This window comes from Leuresthes tenuis, unplaced genomic scaffold, assembly GCF_036924035.1.
Source record: "Leuresthes tenuis unplaced genomic scaffold, fLeuTen1.0.hap1 SCAF_17, whole genome shotgun sequence".
Classification (NCBI taxonomy): Eukaryota; Metazoa; Chordata; class Actinopteri; order Atheriniformes; family Atherinopsidae; genus Leuresthes; species Leuresthes tenuis.
The window spans coordinates 264,562-288,671 of record NW_027325371.1 but is presented as its reverse complement, the minus strand read 5'-3'; the positions used below and the strand labels follow the sequence as shown (position 1 = coordinate 288,671).

Here is a 24,110-nt window from a genome sequence, read left to right as displayed (position 1 = left end):
TCCTCAGGATGACTTCCTGTGTGCTTTCCCTCACCTTCCTTTTCTCCCTGATGGTCTCGGTTGCTGCTGTGGATCCCGCCGGCCTCAAAGTCCGGATCACCAGCAGAGCCCTGACTATGCGTAAGATTCATGTAACAGAGTTTGTTCATCAGCAGCTGACACTCTGGACCGGTGTTTATTTGGAATCAGGACTGCTTTCAGCCTGTGATCCTGGTGTGTTTTCACAGTGAGGGACCAAGCTGTGGCTGTGATTCAGGAGCAGCTGCTTAACAGACCGTTTGAAGGCTTCAAGTATCTGAAATGTGGAGTTACCAGGTAAGAGACTTCCACACAGCAGCCACTGTGCCTGATTTAAAGCTTGAACATGTGCCGCAGCTGCTGATTTCACAGCTGACCTGAAATAAAACCTGCTGGGAAGGCTTAGACATGTTAAAATAAGAAAGAGAAGCATTTATTCCTGCATTAACTTAAACTTTAACGGATTCTGAAATCAACATATTTGCTCTTCAGTGAACCTTTTCCCACTTTGTGTCCTTCTGCCAACACTTAAAGCCGTTCTGGCTCTGAGGAAACCAGGTGATGCAGAGTTCCAGCTGTTATTTTGTCCCATTCCTCCTTAAACAGGTCTTAAGGTGTGCAGCAGTGCGGGGGGGTGGTTGTATGTGTTGATTTTCAGCCTTTACTCATTCTGTCAACCCCATAAACAGACTAAACTGATCAGTTTTACATGTTATAACATTCCTAAAAGGCTTAAAATAACTTTTACAGCCACAAATTGGAAAAACTTTGGATAGTTTTCTGCAAAAAACAGTTATTTTGATGTTTTCTCTTACTTTTACTTCCTGTCAGTCAGTCTGAACTCAACATGTTTCCTGTTCAGCTTCATTTAATCTGTGAACAAACATCATTTCTACACCTCAGACCTGCAGCATCCCATAAAGTCAGTGAACCTTTTCCCACTTTGTGTCCTTCTGCCAACACTTAAAGCCGCTCTGACTCTGAGGAAACCAGGTGATGCAGAGTTCCAGCTGTTATTTTGTCCCATTCTTCCTTAAACAGGTCTGAATACCAATAATGACCAAATTACACCAAATAATGACCGAATTACACCAACTAATGATCAAAATATACCAAAAAATGACCAAATATACCAAATAATGACCAAATTATACCAAATAATGACCAAATTACACCAACTAATGACCGAATTACACCAACTAATGATCAAAATATACCAAAAAATGACCAAATATACCAAATAATGACCAAATTATACCAAATAATGACCAAATTACACCAAATAATGACAGAATTACACCAAATAATGACCAAACACTTTGTTTCCTTCTGCCAACACTTAAAGCCGTTCTGACTCTGAGGAAACCAGGTGATGCAGAGTTCCAGCTGTTATTTTGTCCCATTCCTCCTTAAACAGGTCTTAAGGTGTGCAGCAGGGCGGGGGGGTGGTTGTTTCTCTGCTGGGGACAGGTCAGGACTGCAGGCAGCCGGTCCAGCACCCTCTTCTTCCTCAGCCAGGCCTCTGGACTGTGGCAGAATGTGCTTTAAACCCTAACCCTGCTTGAACAATGAAACCAATCATTCCGGTGGACCTCAGAGAAAACTTCCGGCTCAGTGACTGAACATTTTCCTCTTCTCTGTCTCCTCTCCTTCTGCTCAGTGTGAAGTTAACTCGGATGACCATCAATCGAGCTGATATCAGTTTCCAGGAGAACTCTGGTTTCCGGCTTGTGATCCAGAACTTCGGCACCACTGTCTCCTCGAACGTCTGTGTGCTGTGAGTATAAAGTCCAGTCAGGTCCAGCGTTCAGAACCTCTTACAGCAGTAAAATGTGTCCGCCGACTGATCCTCCTGAACTTTAAAAGACTGCAGGCTGGAAACACACTGGGAGAAGTGTTGGCAGCAGGTTGTTTTCAGTCCAAGGAGACAAAGCTGTAAGGAAACCAGGTCAGAGAGAATCAGTGCGTTTACTGAGCGCCATCGGGTCGGATTAAAGGCTGAATTACAATAAGACCGAGCTATTCAGACGCCTTGATCTGACTAAAATCAGATCGGGTTAAGACCCGAGATACCTCGATCCAAACGTGCACTGAACGTGCACGCAGCCGACAGCGGATCGGATCCAGCGTTCTGAGCATGCTCCACATTTTTCCTGTGATCGTCACCCGGAAGGAGACGATATTCCTGCCGTCAGAAAGAAAGAAACAAGGCGATGGAGACCGTTGTGCATCTCTGTTCCATAACCAGCTCATCACAGATGGAGAGGGACGCAGCTTCATCTCGCTCTGCGTTCGCCATCTTTCTGAATGCCTGAGTTTGTTGTTGTTGGCGGTGAAGACGCCAACAGGAAGTGGCTCTATTAGCGATAGCTGAAATGGGGACAGCGCCACCTATGGTACCGGAGTATGACCTGCTTCAACAGGAAGTGGCTCTATTAGCGATAGCTGAAATGGGGACAGCGCCACCTATGGTACCGGGGTATGACCTGCTTCAACAGGAAGTGGCTCTATTAGCGATAGCTGAAATGGGGACAGCGCCACCTATGGTACCGGGGTATGACCTGCTTCAACAGGAAGTGGCTCTATTAGCGATAGCTGAAATGGGGACAGCGCCACCTATGGTACCGGAGTATGACCTGCTTCAACAGGAAGTGGCTCTATTAGCGATAGCTGAAATGGGGACAGCGCCACCTATGGTACCGGGGTATGACCTGCTTTGGGCCAGTGATTCCATTCATTCACCGCCATATATCCAAGGATAATTACCCTCAGATAAGGACCCAACTGTAGCTGTAATCCAATAATTACCCTCAGATAAGGACCCAACTGTAGCTGTAATCCAACAATTAACCTCAGATAAGGACCCAACTGTAGCTGTAATCCAATAATTACCCTCAGATAAGGACCCAACTGTAGCTGTAATCCAACAATTACCCTCAGATAAGGACCCAACTGTAGCTGTGATCCAATAATTCCCCTCAGATAAGGAGCAGAACCCAACTGTAGCTTCAGTTCTTCTCATCATAAACCCACTGAGTGACAGATCAGACCAGAAGAGATAAGACTTCAGTTCTTTTAGAAATCCACAGTTTGGTCTGCAGGAACAGACTGAACTGTCTTCATCCTGCTTCCATCTGCTGTTACACAATCAGTCTAACTTTGCCTCTGGTGGATTGAAGATGTTCTCATCATTATCCGTGTGTTTGGTTCTGCAGTAACTTTGAAAAAAACCCCTCGTTTGAGGTTACAAGTGTTTCGGCCACCATGGAAGCGGGTCTGATCCTAAATGATCGTGGACGTCTCGCTGTGGACCTGAAGACCTGTGAGGCCTCAGCTGACAGAGTGGCATCCAGAGGAGTCTTTGGGTAACACCAGCACCTCAGTAAAGTCCAGCTGTAGATTCTTGGTCTTCATGAAGCTGATGACATGTTTTCGTTTTCAGGTCTGCGACGGACCTCTTCTTCAGTGCTGTGGTTGGCTTCCTTTCTGTCTTTTCTGTCTGAATCAGAGCTAATCATGGGGATGGTTGAAATTTACCCTCCACCAACAGATGTCCCTCCATCCCACACACTTTAAATCATTTGATCTGGCCACAAAGGGGCAAAAGACTGTGCAGCAGCAGCATATTTTACCTGGAACAGTATCCTCCCCCTATGTTTGCAGCCTATAAGTAGCTAAATGCTTCTTCCACTGCTGAATGCTAAAGAACTGCAGAGGGAGGTTTCCATTCAATTAATTGTAATCTGAGATATTTAGACAGAAAGATTCTACAAGTGAGGATTTCTAAACTTTTAATTTATGGTAACAAAAACAAATGCATACTGCAACTGCTTTATTCCCCGATCAGCCTGTAACAAAACAGATGGTTTTAACTTAAATACCTATCGCTAACGCACAAATACGGGGTGAATCCTCCCCAGAGCCGGACCTCAACATTATTGAAGCAGTGTGGGATCATCTGACAGAGAACGGAACAAAAGGCAGCCCACATCCAAAGAAGAGCTTTGGGATGTCCTTCAAGAAGCCTGGAGAACTATTCCTGAAGACTCCTTAAAGAAATGACAGAAAGCTCGTCTCAGAGGGTTCAGGCTGTGTTGGAGAATAAAGGAGCTCAGACCAGAGATTCACTTTAAAGCTGCTGAGAACTGAGAAAAAACTCTGTTTCTGCCTCAGATTCTGGGTTTATGTTCATGTTTGAACATGTTTCAGAGAATCTCTGCAGCTGCTTCCTGTTTTTAGGGGAATATAAAGAAATGAAGCTGATCTTTGCATAAGACTGTATGGCTTCTTTACACTAAAGCCACTAAAGATCCTCTCCATGTCTCACCTGTCTGCAGTTCTGCTTTGGTGTGAAAAGGTTTGGTCTGCCTCGCGTCAACCAGATGCTGGACACCATTCCAATGAATGCAGAGGTGTTTCCGTCCTTTGGCATCAGCATCGACTATTCTCTGACTAAAGACATCCAAGTGACAGCCACCAGCCTGGATTTGTCTTTCAAAGTGAGAAAACATTATTTACAGCATTATTTCACACCCTTTGGTGTTTTACATGTTTTTTATTTTTAAAAGAACAGGATTTAAATATATTTTGCAGGGTTTGTATGTTTCTTACAACATGCTGACCGCAGTATTTTTGCTGTTGGATGCACAAACATCCAGAAGGTAAAACCAGGCATGGAACCACCTTCTTTAATAAGTTATTGTTCTACATTTTTGCTGAAATAAGTCAATCGTAAAACGGTTTTACTAGTTCAGAGTATTACTGTAGAAGTTCCATATTTCTGAAAGATGTCACCTGATTTTACTTTAATGTAGCAGGATGTTGGGGAGTTTCTCTGAGCTCAATATGAGACACAAGATGCCAAACTCCCCCCGCCTCTCGCCCGATGACCCGGGTCAGACCCGTGGCCTCAGATCTGGAAGACTTCCATCCCGGCTGTGAACCCTCTGAGCAGCTTGAGGCCTCAGTGTGTTCACATCATGCAGGATCATTGAAACCGTGTCTCTGTGTGCTTGTCAGGGCCTGGTGTTCCAGCAGGGAGGACGCCCTGCTGTGGCGAACAGGGGCGTGGAGCCAGTCTTCAGAGAGGCCTCCCACATGGCCTACGTGGGCATCTCTGAATACGTGTTCAACACAGCCGCTCAGTCCTTCTACGATGCAGGAGCCCTGGGGAAGAAGTACGATAAGGTGGGAACAGCCATGAGTCCCCCGACAGACCAGCAGCAGCAGCTCACGCACAGCACAAGCCTTTTGGTTTCCTTAAATGTGTTGGAAGTTTTCATGGTTTATTTCTTTGCTTTATTGGGCCTATGGTAATAAAAGCGTCAAACTTTTTGTGACTTGAGTTCAGACATCGAAGTAAAACCTCTTCTCTCACCTCACCAGATCAACTCAAAACTTGTGAAAGCTGCTGCAAGAATTAAGCAGTTCTTCACGGTAAGTGAAACATTACCTTAAACATTAGCTTTTATTGAAGCCGAACTCACCATAATGACCCGTTTCCATAGCAACCATGGAATCTGCGCGCTGAACTTGTTGCTGAGGTTGGACTCACTGAGGCGCCCAGCATCAGCATCACTCAGCAGCAGGGAGTTACATTCAGCATGAGAGCCAGAGTCCGAGTCCTTTCAGCTCCAGACCAAAAGCAACCCTCTGAAGTTAACTCCGTATCCGCGGTAACACACAACACAACCATGCATCCCTGCTTAAAGTGACATTTTTATATAACGCACCAAATCATGACAAATGTCATCACAAGGCACTTCAGTAATAGTCCAATTCAAGCCAATTAGAGTTCAATTCATTGTAATCATAATCCAATCTAATCCAATTAATTAAATTCAATAAAAGTAGCCTAGCTAAGAAGCCAACAGACTGCACTGAAACTTCTCTCTGATCCTGAGCTGCACGAGGCGACTGTGGAGAGAAAAAACTCCCTTTAAACAGGAAGAAATCTCCATCAGAACCAGAACCAGGAAGGGTCCATCTGCCTGGACCAGCTGGGGCTGAGAGGACAGGAAAGAGGGGACAACAAGCAGCGTAACACCAGGCCAGAGACACCTGCTGAGAGAGAGAAACACAAGTTAATGACAGCAATGATGTCAGAGGGAGGAGAGGTGCATCATGGGAGCTCCCCCAGCAGGCTGGGCCTGTAGCAGCAGAACTATGGGATGTTTCAGGCTGAGCTGAGCCATCCCTAACTATAAGCTTTATCAGAAAGGAAAGTTTCAGCCTGATCTTAAAGGTAGAGAGGGTGTCTGCTTCCTGAAGCCAAACTGGCAGCTGGTTCCACAGAGAGGGGCCTGATAACTGAAGGCTCTGCCTCCCATTCTGCTTTTAGGGGCCTGATAACTGAAGGCTCTGCCTCCCATTCTGCTTTTAGGGGCCTGATAACTGAAGGCTCTGCCTCCCATTCTGCTTTTAGGGGCCTGATAACTGAAGGCTCTGCCTCCCATTCTGCTTTTAGGGGCCTGATAACTGAAGGCTCTGCCTCCCATTCTACTTTTAGGGGCCTGATAACTGAAGGCTCTGCCTCCCAGTCTGCTTTTAGGGGCCTGATAACTGAAGGCTCTGCCTCCCAGTCTGCTTTTAGGGGCCTGATAACTGAAGGCTCTGCCTCCCATTCTGCTTTTAGGGGCCTGATAACTGAAGGCTCTGCCTCCCATTCTGCTTTTAGGGGCCTGATAACTGAAGGCTCTGCCTCCCATTCTGCTTTTAGGGGCCTGATAACTGAAGGCTCTGCCTCCCATTCTGCTTTTAGGGGCCTGATAACTGAAGGCTCTGCCTCCCATTCTGCTTTTAGGGGCCTGATAACTGAAGGCTCTGCCTCCCATTCTGCTTTTAGGGGCCTGATAACTGAAGGCTCTGCCTCCCATTCTGCTTTTAGGGGCCTGATAACTGAAGGCTCTGCCTCCCATTGACCACTGATCTAGAGTAACTATAGAACTCGACAATTTCTCCCTGAAGCGTTCAGGTCCAAAGAGAACAACTTCAGTTTGTCTGAATTTAAAAGCAGAAAGTTCTGAGTCATCCAGGTCTTTATGTCTTTAAGACAGGCTTGTAGTCTGACCAACCTGTTGGTTTCATCTGGTTTCATAGATAAGTACAGCTGAGTATCATCAGCATAGAAATGGAACTTTATGCCATGCTGTCTGATAATGTTACCTAATGGAAGCATGTATAAAGTAAAAAGAATCGGTCCAAGCACAGAACCCTGAGGAACTCCATGACTTACTCCAATGTGTGAGGAAGATTCTTCATTTCCAAGAACAAACTGGAATCTATCAGATAAATATGACTTAAACCAGCCTAATGCAGTTCCTTTAATCCCAATAACATGTTCAAGTCTCTGTAACAGAATGCTGTGATCGATCGGATCAAATGCCTAAAGGGTAGAGAGTATATATAAGTATATATAAATTCCAATTGGCTGGAATTGGAATTCAATTTTCATCATCATTTCAATTCATTCATCCCTAACCCATACTACTTAAGTGCCTTGAGATGATCTTTGGAGAAAACTTTAAATGTTAAGTTCCTTTCAGTACAAATTTCTCTTGTAAAACAGTTATTTTTCCTCTGAGGTAAAGTTTACAACAAAGGGCAGAGGCTAAACAGCTTAACTCAGCGATGGTTTGTCATAGTATTCTACGACTAGTTTTACTCAAAATTCTGACATAACAGACACAAACCATCTGTACATCCATGTGGCACAAATCCATTCAGCTTTCTGATCTTTATTCTATTATTTTGTAACCAGCAAACCTAACTTCTTACCCTGCCTCCAGCCCCTCATGCGACTCTCAGTTGGATTAAGTAGGTATAGAAAATGGATTGAAAACCCGACTTGCTTCTGAAACTGTTGGCAAAGTCGAGCCCAACAGCTCTTCGGTGCCATCACTGAGGGAGCTGTCTTTTCCCCCATAACCAGCAAAGATCAGAGTACAGTCACATGTCTGACTTACATGCATTTTCCCCCCATTAAACACAGCTTTTTATGCCATTTAAACAAATCTGTATAAAAGTCACCGAAGGACAGTAAAAGGCAGCCTTTTGTGCAGCAGATTTAAAAAATATATTTTTGCAGTTTAAAACAACCTGAAAACTTCAGTGCGAATCCCATGAAAATAGAGGTAAAAATGTGACCCTGTTGGTATTCCATACCCTGACTGTAGAACATTAAAAATGTTGTGTTTTCCAGGAGTGTGCAGTCAGTATGAAGGTCTCTGTTCAAGAAAACCGCCTGCGTCTGCCTTATAAAGATGTCAAGTATGTACAAACAACTTTCAGAATGCATCCCCTCGCCCTAAACCACCAGCTGATTGCATAACGCCTAACCCTAAATATAACCCGACCCAGTTCTACTCATAAAGCTAAAACCAAGTCTTACCCTAAATATAACCCGACCCAGTTCTACTCATAAAGCTAAAACCAACGCCTTACCCTAAATATAACCCGACCCAGTTCTACTCATAAAGCTAAAACCAACGCCTTACCCTAAATATAACCCTGACCCAGTTCTACTCATAAAGCTAAAACCAACGCCTTACCCTAAATATAACCCTGACCCAGTTCTACTCATAAAGCTAAAACCAACGCCTTACCCTAAATATAACCCCGACCCAGTTCTACTCATAAAGCTAAAACCAACGCCTTACCCTAAATATAACCCCGACCCAGTTCTACTCATAAAGCTAAAACCAACGCCTTACCCTAAATATAACCCCGACCCAGTTCTACTCATAAAGCTAAAACCAACGCCTAACCCTAAATATAACCCCGACCCAGTTCTACTCATAAAGCTAAAATCAACGCCTTACCCTAAATATAACCCCAACCCAGTTCTACTCATAAAGCTAAAACCAACGCCTTACCCTAAATATAACCCCGACCCAGTTCTACTCATAAAGCTAAAACCAACGCCTTACCCTAAATATAACCCCGACCCAGTTCTACTCATAAAGCTAAAACCAACGCCTTACCCTAAATATAACCCCGACCCAGTTCTACTCATAAAGCTAAAACCAACGCCTTACCCTAAATATAACCCCGACCCAGTTCTACTCATAAAGCTAAAACCAACGCCTTACCCTAAATATAACCCCAACCCAGTTCTACTCATAAAGCTAAAACCAACGCCTAACCCTAAATATAACCCCGACCCAGTTCTACTCATAAAGCTAAAACCAACGCCTTACCCTAAATATAACCCCAACCCAGTTCTACTCATAAAGCTAAAACCAATGCCTTACCCTAAATATAACCCCAACCCAGTTCTACTCATAAAGCTAAAACCAACGCCTTACCCTAAATATAACCCCGACCCAGTTCTACTCATAAAGCTAAAACCAACGCCTTACCCTAAATATAACCCCGACCCAGTTCTACTCATAAAGCTAAAACCAACGCCTTACCCTAAATATAACCCCGACCCAGTTCTACTCATAAAGCTAAAACCAACGCCTAACCCTAAATATAACCCCGACCCAGTTCTACTCATAAAGCTAAAATCAACGCCTTACCCTAAATATAACCCCAACCCAGTTCTACTCATAAAGCTAAAACCAACGCCTTACCCTAAATATAACCCCGACCCAGTTCTACTCATAAAGCTAAAACCAACGCCTTACCCTAAATATAACCCCGACCCAGTTCTACTCATAAAGCTAAAACCAACGCCTTACCCTAAATATAACCCCGACCCAGTTCTACTCATAAAGCTAAAACCAACGCCTTACCCTAAATATAACCCCGACCCAGTTCTACTCATAAAGCTAAAACCAACGCCTTACCCTAAATATAACCCCAACCCAGTTCTACTCATAAAGCTAAAACCAACGCCTAACCCTAAATATAACCCCGACCCAGTTCTACTCATAAAGCTAAAACCAACGCCTTACCCTAAATATAACCCCAACCCAGTTCTACTCATAAAGCTAAAACCAACGCCTTACCCTAAATATAACCCCAACCCAGTTCTACTCATAAAGCTAAAACCAACGCCTAACCCTAAATATAACCCCGACCCAGTTCTACTCATAAAGCTAAAACCAACGCCTTACCCTAAATATAACCCCGACCCAGTTCTACTCATAAAGCTAAAACCAACGCCTTACCCTAAATATAACCCTGACCCAGTTCTACTCATAAAGCTAAAACCAATGCCTTACCCTAAATATAACCCCGACCCAGTTCTACTCATAAAGCTAAAACCAACGCCTTACCCTAAATATAACCCAAACCCAGTTCTACTCATAAAGCTAAAACCAACGCCTTACCCTAAATATAACCCCAACCCAGTTCTACTCATAAAGCTAAAACCAATGCCTTACCCTAAATATAACCCCGACCCAGTTCTACTCATAAAGCTAAAACCAACGCCTTACCCTAAATATAACCCAAACCCAGTTCTACTCATAAAGCTAAAACCAATGCCTTACCCTAAATATAACCCCAACCCAGTTCTACTCATAAAGCTAAAACCAATGCCTTACCCTAAATATAACCCCGACCCAGTTCTACTCATAAAGCTAAAACCAACGCCTTACCCTAAATATAACCCCAACCCAGTTCTACTCATAAAGCTAAAACCAACGCCTTACCCTATATATAACCCCAACCCAGTTCTACTCATAAAGCTAAAACCAACGCCTTACCCTAAATATAACCCCAACCCAGTTCTACTCATAAAGCTAAAACCAACGCCTTACCCTAAATATAACCCCGACCCAGTTCTACTCATAAAGCTAAAACCAATGCCTTACCCTAAATATAACCCCAACCCAGTTCTACTCATAAAGCTAAAACCAACGCCTTACCCTAAATATAACCCCGACCCAGTTCTACTCATAAAGCTAAAACCAAGTCTTAGCCCTAAAAACCACATTGGACCCCTTAATTCTGGTGGGCGCCCCATTTCTGGACCCTATGAATGCAGGAAACAGTTACACACACACAACCTAAAATGGGTTTGTTTTTTCTCCAGCTGTAAAATTGTGACCCAGAACAAAGTGAGAAAACTTTTGGTATGACGTCTATTTCTTCTTATTTAATACTTTCCTCTCCACCATCTGAGCACACATCCTGAAAACATCCCCAGAATGATTCGTGTCTTTGTCTTTGAGCAGGTGAGGCCTCTGAATGCGCTCCTGAACGACAGAGCCAGCGACTTCTTGGCAGGTCAGAGGTCACTGGTTGTTTCACTGTACATAAACATCAGTCTGACACACGATCAGTTCTGGTCAGAACACTGAGAACACGGCTTGTGTGTCTGTGCAGCTTGGTTTGGTGACGGCGTGCCGATTCCTCTGCCAGAAGAACTGATCTTAACTCAGGGAACGATCAAGTATTACGATGTGAGTTTGGAGCTGCCGTACACCCCCACCTTATACCTGAAAACAGCTGTTCAGGATGTTACTAAATACCTTCGTCTCAGCTGGTATAATGTATCATAAATTCATACACAACTATGGTGAGCCACCAGGGAAAGCTTTTACTAGTTTATATCAAAGGGTTTTACTAGTTTATATCAAAGGGTTTTACTAGTTTATATCAAAGGGTTTTACTAGTTTATATCAAAGGGTTTTACTAGTTTATATCAAAGCTTTTTACTAGTTTATATCAAAGGGTTTTACTAGTTTATATCAAAGCTTTTTACTAGTTTATATCAAAGGGTTTTACTAGTTTATATCAAAGGGTTTTACTAGTTTATATCAAAGCTTTTTACTAGTTTATATCAAAGGGTTTTACTAGTTTATATCAAAGGGTTTTACTAGTTTATATCAAAGGGTTTTACTAGTTTATATCAAAGCTTTTACTAGTTTATATCAAAGCTTTTACTAGTTTATATCAAAGCTTTTTACTAGTTTATATCAAAGGGTTTTACTAGTTTATATCAAAGCTTTTTACTAGTTTATATCAAAGGGTTTTACTAGTTTATATCAAAGCTTTTTACTAGTTTATATCAAAGGGTTTTACTAGTTTATATCAAAGGGTTTTACTAGTTTATATCAAAGGGTTTTACTAGTTTATATCAAAGCTTTTACTAGTTTATATCAAAGCTTTTACTAGTTTATATCAAAGCTTTTTACTAGTTTATATCAAAGGGTTTTACTAATTTATATCAAAGCTTTTTACTAGTTTATATCAAAGGGTTTTACTGGTTTTTTTAATTAGTTTATATGCAAGCTAAATCTAAATAATGAGTCATATTCATCCATGTTCTGTTGACCTACAGACCGTTAAGTTTTCCTCTGGTGTGCTCTATTGGATTCTTCAGATGGACAACTTTTTATGACTTAGTATTAAATAAATTGGTCTGAAAGGGCTGCACAGTGGTGTGGGGCTTAGTCTCCTCACAGCAAGAAGGTTCTGGTTCTAAGCTCCGCTGGGTTCTCTGGCTGGGTTCTATGCTTGTTCCATACTCAGGAGTGTGTGTTTGTCACTGATGGACTGGTGGCCTCTCCAGGTGAAGCCTGCTGCTGTGGAGCAGAGATGGGCTCCAGGAAGGATGAATTAAACTAATCTGGATTACAATCAATTTGAACTAGTTTACAGCGAGTTGGGATGGAGCTGGACTGAACAGGACTTTATCTTTACAGTTCAGTTTCAGATGACTTCAGCTTTTAAATGAATACAAACTGACAGATACATACACTATTACAGAAACGGGTTAGAAATTCATGTGGAAGAGAAATTTGAGTGGTCAACAAGACAAGAAAAGCATAACATTTACAAACCTGATCTGATGCGTATCGTTGTTCCACATTTAAAGATTTGCCTTTGAAGTGAAAGACCAGGAGACTGTGACATCACAGCCCTGAGTAACCAATCAGACGAGGAGTCAGCAGGCAGAGCAGCTCTGTGGGTTTCCCAACCTTTAAACAAGCCTGAAGCCTGATGAGCTGCAGCAGAACATCTGAGCAGTTTTTAGAGCAGGAGCCTCGGAGTGTGCAGCTCTGATTTCACTCTTTAGGTCACCGTTTCCATCCTGACATCCTTACTGATAAAAGAACGCACAGAGGTACCTCACTCCTGATAAGAGCTCATTTTAAAGAGAATAAAAATCCTCATTTAACTTTTAAAGAGACGTTTTCCCTTTAGAATCTTTTCTGTAAATTCACCTGTTTTTTCCTGTTTGCAGTATTAAGGAAACACTTTTAGTTTGAATTAACTCTTTATTTGTCAGAACTTACGTACAGGGTATCTGAGACCGAGTGTCAGAGTCCAGTTAATACTCCCTGCTGGTTGTTGATGCGAACAGGGCTTCGTGGTGGTGGGGGGAGACCTGAGCTTCACTCCAGCTCAGAAGACGAAGTTGGCGAAGGGTCCTGGCAGACGATGAGCTGAGCTGCTCTTCACCTTCTGCAAAGTCCCGGTTCTGCTTGGTACCACAGCTTTGTTCTGATTCTTCCTCTGCAATAAAGGTTTCAGCATCACAGAGCGTCTCCTGTCCATCTCTGACACGCCTGAGCACAATCAGCCAATCAGAGCGCAGCTGCGGCATTAAAGTGAAGCAGAACTCAGATTCCCAGCATGCACCACAGCGGCTCTATGACACAGTCAGATCCCACTCTTCATCCTCAGCCTCCTCTTCCTCAGACAATGAAAACTCATTTACCTGCAAAAATAGACAAATGAATGAGTAAAAACACACACTGAATTCAAGTAAAAATGTGTTTTCAGAAGAGTTTTAAAAAGTAGTCTGAGTCTGGACGCCTGGAAGTGGAAGGACCCGATTGGATAATCCGACCGGATAATAAAGACGTTAGCAGACGCTTTTATCCAAAGCTGACACGGGTCGGAAGGCTTGCCTCAGGGCAGAACCTTTCATGCAGGGGATTCGAACCCAGGTCTCCAATCTCACCTCTACACTATCCAGTCCTAAAGATGGAGAACATCCCATAAATATGATGGTGCCGGCCCATTTACAACCTTCAACTCGTCTAAACTCAACAGGAAGCCAGTGGAGAGGCCACAACTGGGTAATATGCTTCAGTTTTCTGGTCCCGATAAGAGACGAGTGAACTCCCTGAAGCCTGATCCTCAGGTTATGGAGAAGTCTTTCTAAATCATTAGAGGACAAGTCAGAGCTGTGAAGCAGAACTGATCTGTTGATCAGATTCAAATGTCAGCTGCTCCAAACACCACAGTTTCTGTTGACTTCCATTTAAATGTCTTACTGTCCAACCAGTTCAATACTTTAACCTTTAATAGGCACATTTATTTAAATATCATCTGCAAAACAATGAAAGGATAAAACTGGCCCCAAGGGCATTATGGGGGCCCACAGTGGACCCCTGAGGTACCCCTCAAGAGCGACGGGCCTCAGAAGAATGATTTGAACCAATGAAGGGCCTCAACACAGGATAAAAGGATCGAAAAGCTTCAGCAGTTAAATGAAGATGATTAAAACTCTTAAAAGGTTCAGTCCTGTGATGAGACTGAACTCAAAACTCCTTTTAAAAAGTTTGTAACCGATTAAAAACTCTCCGTCAGACTTGGGATGAAAATGGGAGTTCAGAGACGGGCTTCGAACTGAAGGGTTTGTTTAAAAGCAGCTGGAAAAACACCTGATAGAAAGTCATGATCCTTATAAGGAGGTGAGACCATCAGGTGAGCTCACCTGCAGGACTCCTTCAGTCTCATCTGCAGACTGATCCGAGGTCTGTTTGACTTCCACCATCACCTTACCGTTACCTGCAGAGACACACCGGACTGGAGTCAGCACACACACACGTGCACACACACACGTGCACACACACACACACGTGCACACACACACACACACGTGCACACACACACACACACACGTGCACACACACACGCACACAACAGGTGTGTCCTGTAGTACCAAGAAGTATGAGCAGCACTGTGGTGAAGGCCTGAACCAGAGCTTTCTCTCTCACCGACCTCTGCAGCTTGCAGCGCCTCTGGAGGAGAACATCTGGACCTGCACGCACACACATACACACACATGCACGTAACATCAACACACTTTGATCCAAACAGAAACAGCCGTCACATCCAAACTCACTGGAGGCAAACTCTGAAAAAGCCCAGAGCTACATCTCAGACTCTACAGGCCTCAGTTAGCATGCTAAAGGTTAAAGGTCATACATCTCAGACTCTGCAGGCCTCAGTTAGCATGCTAACGGTTAAAGGTCATACATCTCAGACTCTGCAGGCCTCAGTTAGCATGATAAAGGTTAAAGGTCACCCCAAGGTGAAGAAGCCCAGAGCTACATCTCAGACTCTACAGGCCTCAGTTAGCATGTTAAAGGTTAAAGGTCACCCCAAGGTGAAAAAGCCCAGAGCTACATCTCAGACTCTACAGGCCTCAGTTAGCATGCTAAAGGTTAAAGGTCATACATCTCAGACTCTGCAGGCCTCAGTTAGCATGATAAAGGTTAAAGGTCACCCCAAGGTGAAGAAGCCCAGAGCTACATCTCAGACTCTACAGGCCTCAGTTAGCATGATAAAGGTTAAAGGTCATACATCTCAGACTCTGCAGGCCTCAGTTAGCATGCTAAAGGTTAAAGGTCATACATCTCAGACTCTGCAGGCCTCAGTTAGCATGATAAAGGTTAAAGGTCACCCCAAGGTGAAGAAGCCCAGAGCTACATCTCAGACTCTGCAGGCCTCAGTTAGCATGATAAAGGTTAAAGGTCACCCCAAGGTGAAAAAGCCCAGAGCTACATCTCAGACTCTGCAGGCCTCAGTTAGCATGATAAAGGTTAAAGGTCACCCAACTGGCCGAGATTCCTCCAGAACCATGAGAGAGACTGATAACGTCCCACAGGAAACCATCACTGCAGCTCACTGCTGCTGAAGCTGCTGGATCAGGGGTTCACTTAGTTTTACTCACTGGAAAGGTAACAAGGGACGGTAACACACACACCTGAGCAGGTGAAGCTGTCCTCCAGCACCGCAGCTCCTCTGGTCGTCACTCCGTGGCGAGGGAAGCAGAGTTTCATCAGACAGCCGAACTTCAGCCTCCTCTGTCTGACTCCTCCCTCCTCCTCTCCTTCTTCTTCGCTGGTGAGTTCCTTCAGCTGAGGAGGACACAGACAGGAAGTCACCTGCTCAGCAGCACCACACCTGAGTAAAGCCATGAGGGGTGTGTCTCACTGTGATGATGTCAGAGCTCCAGCCGTTGAAGCCCAGGCAGTGATTGGCCAGTTCCAGGCAGCGGGCGTGGCTCAGAGCTGCTCTGCTGTCAAAAAGGAAGTGAGGCGTCTGCTTGGAGCTCAGCTTCACCTGCGCACACGCAAAGGTCACAGGTCAACCGTTTAAACGCCAGCTCAGGCCCCTAAAAGCAGTATGGGAGGCAGAGCCTTCAGTTATCAGGCCCCTAAAAGCAGAATGGGAGGCAGAGCCTTCAGTTATCAGGCCCCTAAAAGCAGAATGGGAGGCAGAGCCTTCAGTTATCAGGCCCCTAAAAGCAGAGTGGGAGGCAGAGCCTTCAGTTATCAGGCCCCTAAAAGCAGAATGGGAGGCAGAGCCTTCAGTTATCAGGCCCCTAAAAGCAGAATGGGAGGCAGAGCCTTCAGTTATCAGGCCCCTAAAAGCAGAGTGGGAGGCAGAGCCTTCAGTTATCAGGCCCCTAAAAGCAGAATGGGAGGCAGAACCTTCAGTTATCAGGCCCCTAAAAGCAGAATGGGAGGCAGAGCCTTCAGTTATCGGGCCCCCAAAAGCAGAATGGGAGGCAGAGCCTTCAGTTATCAGGCCCCTAAAAGCAGAATGGGAGGCAGAGCCTTCAGTTATTAGGCCCCTAAAAGCAGAATGGGAGGCAGAGCCTTCAGTTATCAGGCCCCTAAAAGCAGAATGGGAGACAGAGCCTTCAGTTATCAGGCCCCTAAAAGCAGAATGGGAGGCAGAGCCTTCAGTTATCAGGCCCCTAAAAGCAGAATGGGAGGCAGAGCCTTCAGTTATCAGGCCCCTAAAAGCAGAATGGGAGGCAGAGCCTTCAGTTATCAGGCCCCTAAAAGCAGAATGGGAGGCAGAGCCTTCAGTTATCAGGCCCCTAAAAGCAGAATGGGAGGCAGAGCCTTCAGTTATCAGGCCCCTAAAAGCAGAGTGGGAGGCAGAGCCTTCAGTTATCAGGCTGCTGCAGAAGAAGAGGCCCCTGACCTCTGCCTGGTTACAGCCAATATAGCTGCTGCAGAAGAAGAGGCCCCTGACCTCTGCCTGGTTACAGCCGATGTAGCTGCTGCAGAAGAAGAGGCCCCTGACGTCTGCCTGGTTACAGCAGATGTAGCTGCTGCAGAAGAAGAGGCCCCTGACCTCTGCCTGGTTACAGCCGATGTAGCTGCTGCAGAAGAAGAGGCCCCTGACCTCTGCCTGGTTACAGCCGATATAGCTGCTGCAGAAGAAGAGGCCCCTGACCTCTGCCTGGTTACAGCAGATGTAGCTGCTGCAGAAGAAGAGGCCCCTGACCTCTGCCTGGTTACAGCCGATATAGCTGCTGCAGAAGAAGAGGCCCCTGACCTCTGCCTGGTTACAGCCGATATAGCTGCTGCAGAAGAAGAGGCCCCTGACCTCTGCCTGGTTACAGCCGATATAGCTGCTGCAGAAGAAGAGGCCCCTGACCTCTGCCTGGTTACAGCCGATATAGCTGCTGCAGAAGAAGAGGCCCCTGACCTCTGCCTGGTTACAGCCGATATAGCTGCTGCAGAAGAAGAGGCCCCTGACCTCTGCCTGGTTACAGCAGATATAGCTGCTGCAGAAGAAGAGGCCCCTGACCTCTGCCTGGTTACAGCCGATATAGCTGCTGCAGAAGAAGAGGCCCCTGACCTCTGCCTGGTTACAGCCGATATAGCTGCTGCAGAAGAAGAGGCCCCTGACCTCTGCCTGGTTACAGCCGATGTAGCTGCTGCAGAAGAAGAGGCCCCTGACCTCTGCCTGGTTACAGCCGATGTAGCTGCTGCAGAAGAAGAGGCCCCTGACCTCTGCCTGGTTACAGCCGATGTAGCTGCTGCAGAAGAAGAGGCCCCTGACCTCTGCCTGGTTACAGCAGATGTAGCTGCTGCAGAAGAAGAGGCCCCTGACCTCTGCCTGGTTACAGCCGATGTAGCTGCTGCAGAAGAAGAGGCCCCTGACCTCTGCCTGGTTACAGCAGATATAGCTGCTGCAGAAGAAGAGGCCCCTGACCTCTGCCTGGTTACAGCAGATATAGCTGCTGCAGAAGAAGAGGCCCCTGACCTCTGCCTGGTTACAGCCGATGTAGCTGCTGCAGAAGAAGAGGCCCCTGACCTCTGCCTGGTTACAGCCGATATAGCTGCTGCAGAAGAAGAGGCCCCTGACCTCTGCCTGGTTACAGCAGATATAGCTGCTGCAGAAGAAGAGGCCCCTGACCTCTGCCTGGTTACAGCCGATATAGCTGCTGCAGAAGAAGAGGCCCCTGACCTCTGCCTGGTTACAGCCGATATAGCTGCTGCAGAAGAAGAGGCCCCTGACCTCTGCCTGGTTACAGCCGAGGTAGCTGCTGCAGAAGAAGAGGCCCCTGACCTCTGCCTGGTTACAGCCGATATAGCTGCTGCAGAAGAAGAGGCCCCTGACCTCTGCCTGGTTACAGCCGATATAGCTGCTGCAGAAGAAGAGGCCCCTGACCTCTGCCTGGTTACAGCAGATATAGCTGCTGCAGAAGAAGAGGCCCCTGACCTCTGCCTGGTTACAGCCGATGTAGCTGCTGCAGAAGAAGAGGCCCCTGACCTCTGCCTGGTTACAGCCGATATAGCTGCTGCAGAAGAAGAGGCCCCTGACCCCTGCCTGGTTACAGCCGAGGTAGCTGCTGCAGAAGAAGAGGCCCCTGACCTCTGCCTGGTTACAGCCGATGTAGCTGCTGCAGAAGAAGAGGCCCCTGACCTCTGCCTGGTTACAGCCGATATAGCTGCTGCAGAAGAAGAGGCCCCTGACCTCTGCCTGGTTACAGCAGATATAGCTGCTGCAGAAGAAGAGGCCCCTGACCTCTGCCTGGTTACAGCCGATGTAGCTGCTGCAGAAGAAGAGGCCCCTGACCCCTGCCTGGTTACAGCAGATGTAGCTGCTGTAGAAGAAGAGGCCCCTGACCTCTGCCTGGTTACAGCCGATGTAGCTGCTGCAGAAGAAGAGGCCCCTGACCTCTGCCTGGTTACAGCCGATGTAGCTGCTGCAGAAGAAGAGGCCCCTGACCTCTGCCTGGTTACAGCCGATGTAGCTGCTGCAGAAGAAGAGGCCCCTGACCTCTGCCTGGTTACAGCCGATATAGCTGCTGCAGAAGAAGAGGTCCCTGACCTCTGCCTGGTTACAGCAGATGTAGCTGCTGTAGAAGAAGAGGCCCCTGACCTCTGCCTGGTTACAGCCGATGTAGCTGCTGCAGAAGAAGAGGCCCCTGACCTCTGCCTGGTTACAGCTGATGTAGCTGCTGCAGAAGAAGAGGCCCCTGACCTCTGCCTGGTTACAGCTGATATAGCTGCTGCAGAAGAAGAGGCCCCTGACCTCTGCCTGGTTACAGCCGATGTAGCTGCTGCAGAAGAAGAGGCCCCTGACCTCTGCCTGGTTACAGCTGATGTAGCTGCTGCAGAAGAAGAGGCCCCTGACCTCTGCCTGGTTACAGCCGATATAGCTGCTGCAGAAGAAGAGGCCCCTGACCTCTGCCTGGTTACAGCTGATATAGCTGCTGCAGAAGAAGAGGCCCCTGACCCCTGCCTGGTTACAGCAGATATAGCTGCTGCAGAAGAAGAGGCCCCTGACCTCTGCCTGGTTACAGCAGATGTAGCTGCTGCAGAAGAAGAGGCCCCTGACCTCTGCCTGGTTACAGCCGATGTAGCTGCTGCAGAAGAAGAGGCCCCTGACCTCTGCCTGGTTACAGCCGATATAGCTGCTGCAGAAGAAGAGGCCCCTGACCTCTGCCTGGTTACAGCCGATGTAGCTGCTGCAGAAGAAGAGGCCCCTGACCTCTGCCTGGTTACAGCCGATGTAGCTGCTGCAGAAGAAGAGGCCCCTGACCTCTGCCTGGTTACAGCAGATATAGCTGCTGCAGAAGAAGAGGCCCCTGACCTCTGCCTGGTTACAGCCGATATAGCTGCTGCAGAAGAAGAGGCCCCTGACCTCTGCCTGGTTACAGCAGATATAGCTGCTGCAGAAGAAGAGGCCCCTGACCTCTGCCTGGTTACAGCAGATATAGCTGCTGCAGAAGAAGAGGCCCCTGACCTCTGCCTGGTTACAGCCGATATAGCTGCTGCAGAAGAAGAGGTCCCTGACCTCTGCCTGGTTACAGCCGATATAGCTGCTGCAGAAGAAGAGGCCCCTGACCTCTGCCTGGTTACAGCAGATGTAGCTGCTGCAGAAGAAGAGGCCCCTGACCTCTGCCTGGTTACAGCCGATGTAGCTGCTGCAGAAGAAGAGGCCCCTGACGTCTGCCTGGTTACAGCAGATGTAGCTGCTGCAGAAGAAGAGGCCCCTGACCTCTGCCTGGTTACAGCAGATGTAGCTGCTGCAGAAGAAGAGGCCCCTGACCTCTGCCTGGTTACAGCCGATGTAGCTGCTGCAGAAGAAGAGGCCCCTGACCCCTGCCTGGTTACAGCAGATATAGCTGCTGCAGAAGAAGAGGCCCCTGACGTCTGCCTGGTTACAGCAGATGTAGCTGCTGCAGAAGAAGAGGCCCCTGACCTCTGCCTGGTTACAGCCGATGTAGCTGCTGCAGAAGAAGAGGCCCCTGACCTCTGCCTGGTTACAGCCGATATAGCTGCTGCAGAAGAAGAGGCCCCTGACCCCTGCCTGGTTACAGCCGAGGTAGCTGCTGCAGAAGAAGAGGCCCCTGACGTCTGCCTGGTTACAGCAGATGTAGCTGCTGCAGAAGAAGAGGCCCCTGACCTCTGCCTGGTTACAGCCGAGGTAGCTGCTGCAGAAGAAGAGGCCCCTGACCTCTGCCTGGTTACAGCCGATGTAGCTGCTGCAGAAGAAGAGGCCCCTGACGTCTGCCTGGTTACAGCAGATGTAGCTGCTGCAGAAGAAGAGGCCCCTGACCTCTGCCTGGTTACAGCAGATGTAGCTGCTGCAGAAGAAGAGGCCCCTGACCTCTGCCTGGTTACAGCCGAGGTAGCTGCTGCAGAAGAAGAGGCCCCTGACGTCTGCCTGGTTACAGCCGATATAGCTGCTGCAGAAGAAGAGGCCCCTGACCCCTGCCTGGTTACAGCCGATATAGCTGCTGCAGAAGAAGAGGCCCCTGACCCCTGCCTGGTTACAGCAGATATAGCTGCTGCAGAAGAAGAGGCCCCTGACCTCTGCCTGGTTACAGCAGATATAGCTGCTGCAGAAGAAGAGGCCCCTGACCTCTGCCTGGTTACAGCCGATATAGCTGCTGCAGAAGAAGAGGCCCCTGACCCCTGCCTGGTTACAGCAGATGTAGCTGCTGCAGAAGAAGAGGCCCCTGACCTCTGCCTGGTTACAGCAGATGTAGCTGCTGCAGAAGAAGAGGCCCCTGACCTCTGCCTGGTTACAGCCGATGTAGCTGCTGCAGAAGAAGAGGCCCCTGACCTCTGCCTGGTTACAGCCGATATAGCTGCTGCAGAAGAAGAGGCCCCTGACCTCTGCCTGGTTACAGCCGATATAGCTGCTGCAGAAGAAGAGGCCCCTGACCTCTGCCTGGTTACAGCCGATATAGCTGCTGCAGAAGAAGAGGCCCCTGACCTCTGCCTGGTTACAGCCGATATAGCTGCTGCAGAAGAAGAGGCCCCTGACCTCTGCCTGGTTACAGCCGATATAGCTGCTGCAGAAGAAGAGGCCCCTGACCTCTGCCTGGTTACAGCCGATGTAGCTGCTGCAGAAGAAGAGGCCCCTGACCTCTGCCTGGTTACAGCCGATATAGCTGCTGCAGAAGAAGAGGCCCCTGACCTCTGCCTGGTTACAGCCGATGTAGCTGCTGCAGAAGAAGAGGCCCCTGACCTCTGCCTGGTTACAGCCGATATAGCTGCTGCAGAAGAAGAGGCCCCTGACCTCTGCCTGGTTACAGCCGATATAGCTGCTGCAGAAGAAGAGGCCCCTGACCTCTGCCTGGTTACAGCCGAGGCCCCTGAGCTGAAAGCTGACCTTCAGTGCAGATCTCTGGAACAGCAGGCGACCGTCAGTGAGCCGCTGAGCCCTCGAGGCCTGAGCAGCAGAGTAGAACTTGATGAGGGCGTAGAAACCGGGAGGGTGGAGCGGAGCATTAGGACACACCTTCAGCAGGTAGAGAGGGCCAAAGGTCGAGAAGACAGCGAACAGCTCCTCCTGAAAACAAAACGGCTGCTGTTATTACGGAGCGTGCTCATGTGACGGCGTGCGACCTCCTCAGAAGCATCACGCAGGCAGCGAGCTGCCAGAGGACGAGAAACAAACCACCTCTCAGATCTAATCACATCAGAACAGGAAGCATCACATCAGAGCTCAGCTGTCCAAAGGCTCAGAACAGTCACATGACCGGAAGCCAACACAACGTCAGGGTTAGCTCCAAACCAGAACCAGGTCCTGAGCTCAGACCCGGTCCAAGTACACTCACATAGATCTGGGCCTCGGTCAGGGACGGTTGGATGTCCCAAACAAACACGGTCTTGTTGTTCTCCAAAGGAACCCGGAACTCCAGGATGTCCACCTCCATCACGGCTGACAAAACGAACAAAACCTCAGTCAGAAATCTCCACATTTAACTTAGTTTGAGTGTCAGCAGATCCACTCTCATTACAGAACATGATACAAGACGTGTTTCTGTTCCAGAGGAACCACTGAACATGTCGGCATTAAAGTCAGACTCCTGCTAACGGAAACTATCAGCTATTTTACCCTTTTACCTTGAATGTTGCGGAAACGATGTGACGGCTTTCCGCTGCACTTCTCATGAGGTGAAAGACGTCCACAGCTGAATTTAAACTAGAGACGAATCTCCGTAAATGAGTTAAAGCCGGTGAAGTTCGGCTAATTTACTGTCACAGACAGCTAGCCTCATACCCATGCACGTATATTTTTTATACAAAGCTGAATTTAGCGCGCTTCCGCTGAGAGGCGGAGCCAATGAGGTCACAGAGTGACGACACAAGCAATGACCCAATCAGAATGTCAGAAACCCATTCGCTTATTCTGACAAAAACTTTGCATCGATTCAATCAAAATCATGCTATTTTCTGTTATTGTCCTGAAAGTTGTTGATTATGTTGAGATTCATATATTCCTGATTGAGCTCATGTGGACTGAAAGTACATGCTTGAAATTTATAGAAAAGATTACAGACAAAGACAAACATTTTCACCTTCCTTCATGTCAAAGTAATATTTCATTCACTTGTTTACTCAGAACATGGCTCTGGATTTTTAAACATGGCACTCCCATTTGAGTTGGTCTCCACAACTCCAGCCCCCAGCAGTTTGTCAGAGCTGGAGCCGGAGCTTTGGTGGCCGGAACAGAAAGAACAGGAAACGTTGTAAATATTTTAAAAAATTTGAGCGACTCGACTAATTTGAATTTCCCCCACTGGGGGATGAAGAAAGTATTTTCTATTCTATTTTTCTAAGTACCTGGGATTCATTATTGATGAGGAGCTTTCATTTAAGCTTCATGTCAAAAATTTGACATCAAAATTAAGGGTGAAGCTCGGTTTTTATTATCGAAATAATTGAAGCTCAGAAGTTTCTGATATCAGCCTCTTTCTTGCCTGTACTCCGGTGATTTTGGGCCCTTCAGCACCAACCAGCTGCCTCTCTCCCTGACTCCAGCTTCATCTCTGGTTGGACCCCCGCCGGCTCCCTTGGACACAGGACGCTACACACCCGATGACTCTGGTGCATGAGGCTCTTCTTGGCCTAGTTCCCACTTTTTCTGCACTTTTCTTCGGAGAACCGAAAGCCATTCTGCATCTTTCTGCTCCTCGAGTCTGAACTGAATCAGGAAAAAAGCACTCGGCTTCTCTTCCTCCGCTTTATCTTAAGAAAAAAGACGATGGAAATCTTTTAAACGGTGCCTATGTTCTCACATTGCTGCTGTTTCTACAACTTCTGCACTTAATTTCTCTTATTTTCGTGCTTTTTCAGATTTCACTGCTGTTTTTACTGTCTCTGTTGTTGTTGTTTGTCTGTCTTTGACCA

At 47.1% G+C, this 24,110-nt stretch overlaps 2 protein-coding genes and 1 long non-coding RNA gene across 3 annotated transcripts; 2 read left to right on the top strand and 1 right to left on the bottom strand.

Annotated features, from left to right (window-relative positions):
* Positions 1 to 8,347, top strand: LOC140273123 (phospholipid transfer protein-like). Its single transcript, XM_072368639.1, has 10 exons — positions 1 to 120; positions 228 to 315; positions 1,679 to 1,795; positions 3,234 to 3,383; positions 3,461 to 3,491; positions 4,356 to 4,517; positions 5,038 to 5,205; positions 5,404 to 5,454; positions 5,526 to 5,693; positions 8,219 to 8,347. The coding sequence occupies exons 1-10, from the start codon at positions 9 to 11 to the stop codon at positions 8,345 to 8,347; spliced, it is 1,176 nt and encodes a 391-aa protein (XP_072224740.1). The 5' UTR covers positions 1 to 8.
* Positions 8,348 to 11,143: 2,796 nt separating this feature from the next.
* Positions 11,144 to 13,363, top strand: LOC140273129 (uncharacterized). The gene is made up of 3 exons (XR_011908003.1): positions 11,144 to 11,196; positions 11,296 to 11,372; positions 13,280 to 13,363. It is a non-coding gene; the product is annotated as an uncharacterized lncRNA (long non-coding RNA).
* rdm1 (RAD52 motif containing 1) lies at positions 13,339 to 23,133 on the bottom strand. The gene is made up of 8 exons (XM_072368643.1): positions 22,824 to 23,133; positions 22,535 to 22,638; positions 22,087 to 22,266; positions 16,147 to 16,275; positions 15,917 to 16,070; positions 14,870 to 14,968; positions 14,642 to 14,715; positions 13,339 to 13,636 (listed from the first exon to the last, which is right to left on the bottom strand). The coding sequence occupies exons 2-8, from the start codon at positions 22,631 to 22,633 to the stop codon at positions 13,568 to 13,570; spliced, it is 804 nt and encodes a 267-aa protein (XP_072224744.1). The 5' UTR covers positions 22,634 to 22,638; positions 22,824 to 23,133; the 3' UTR covers positions 13,339 to 13,567.
* Positions 23,134 to 24,110: the final 977 nt, after the last annotated feature.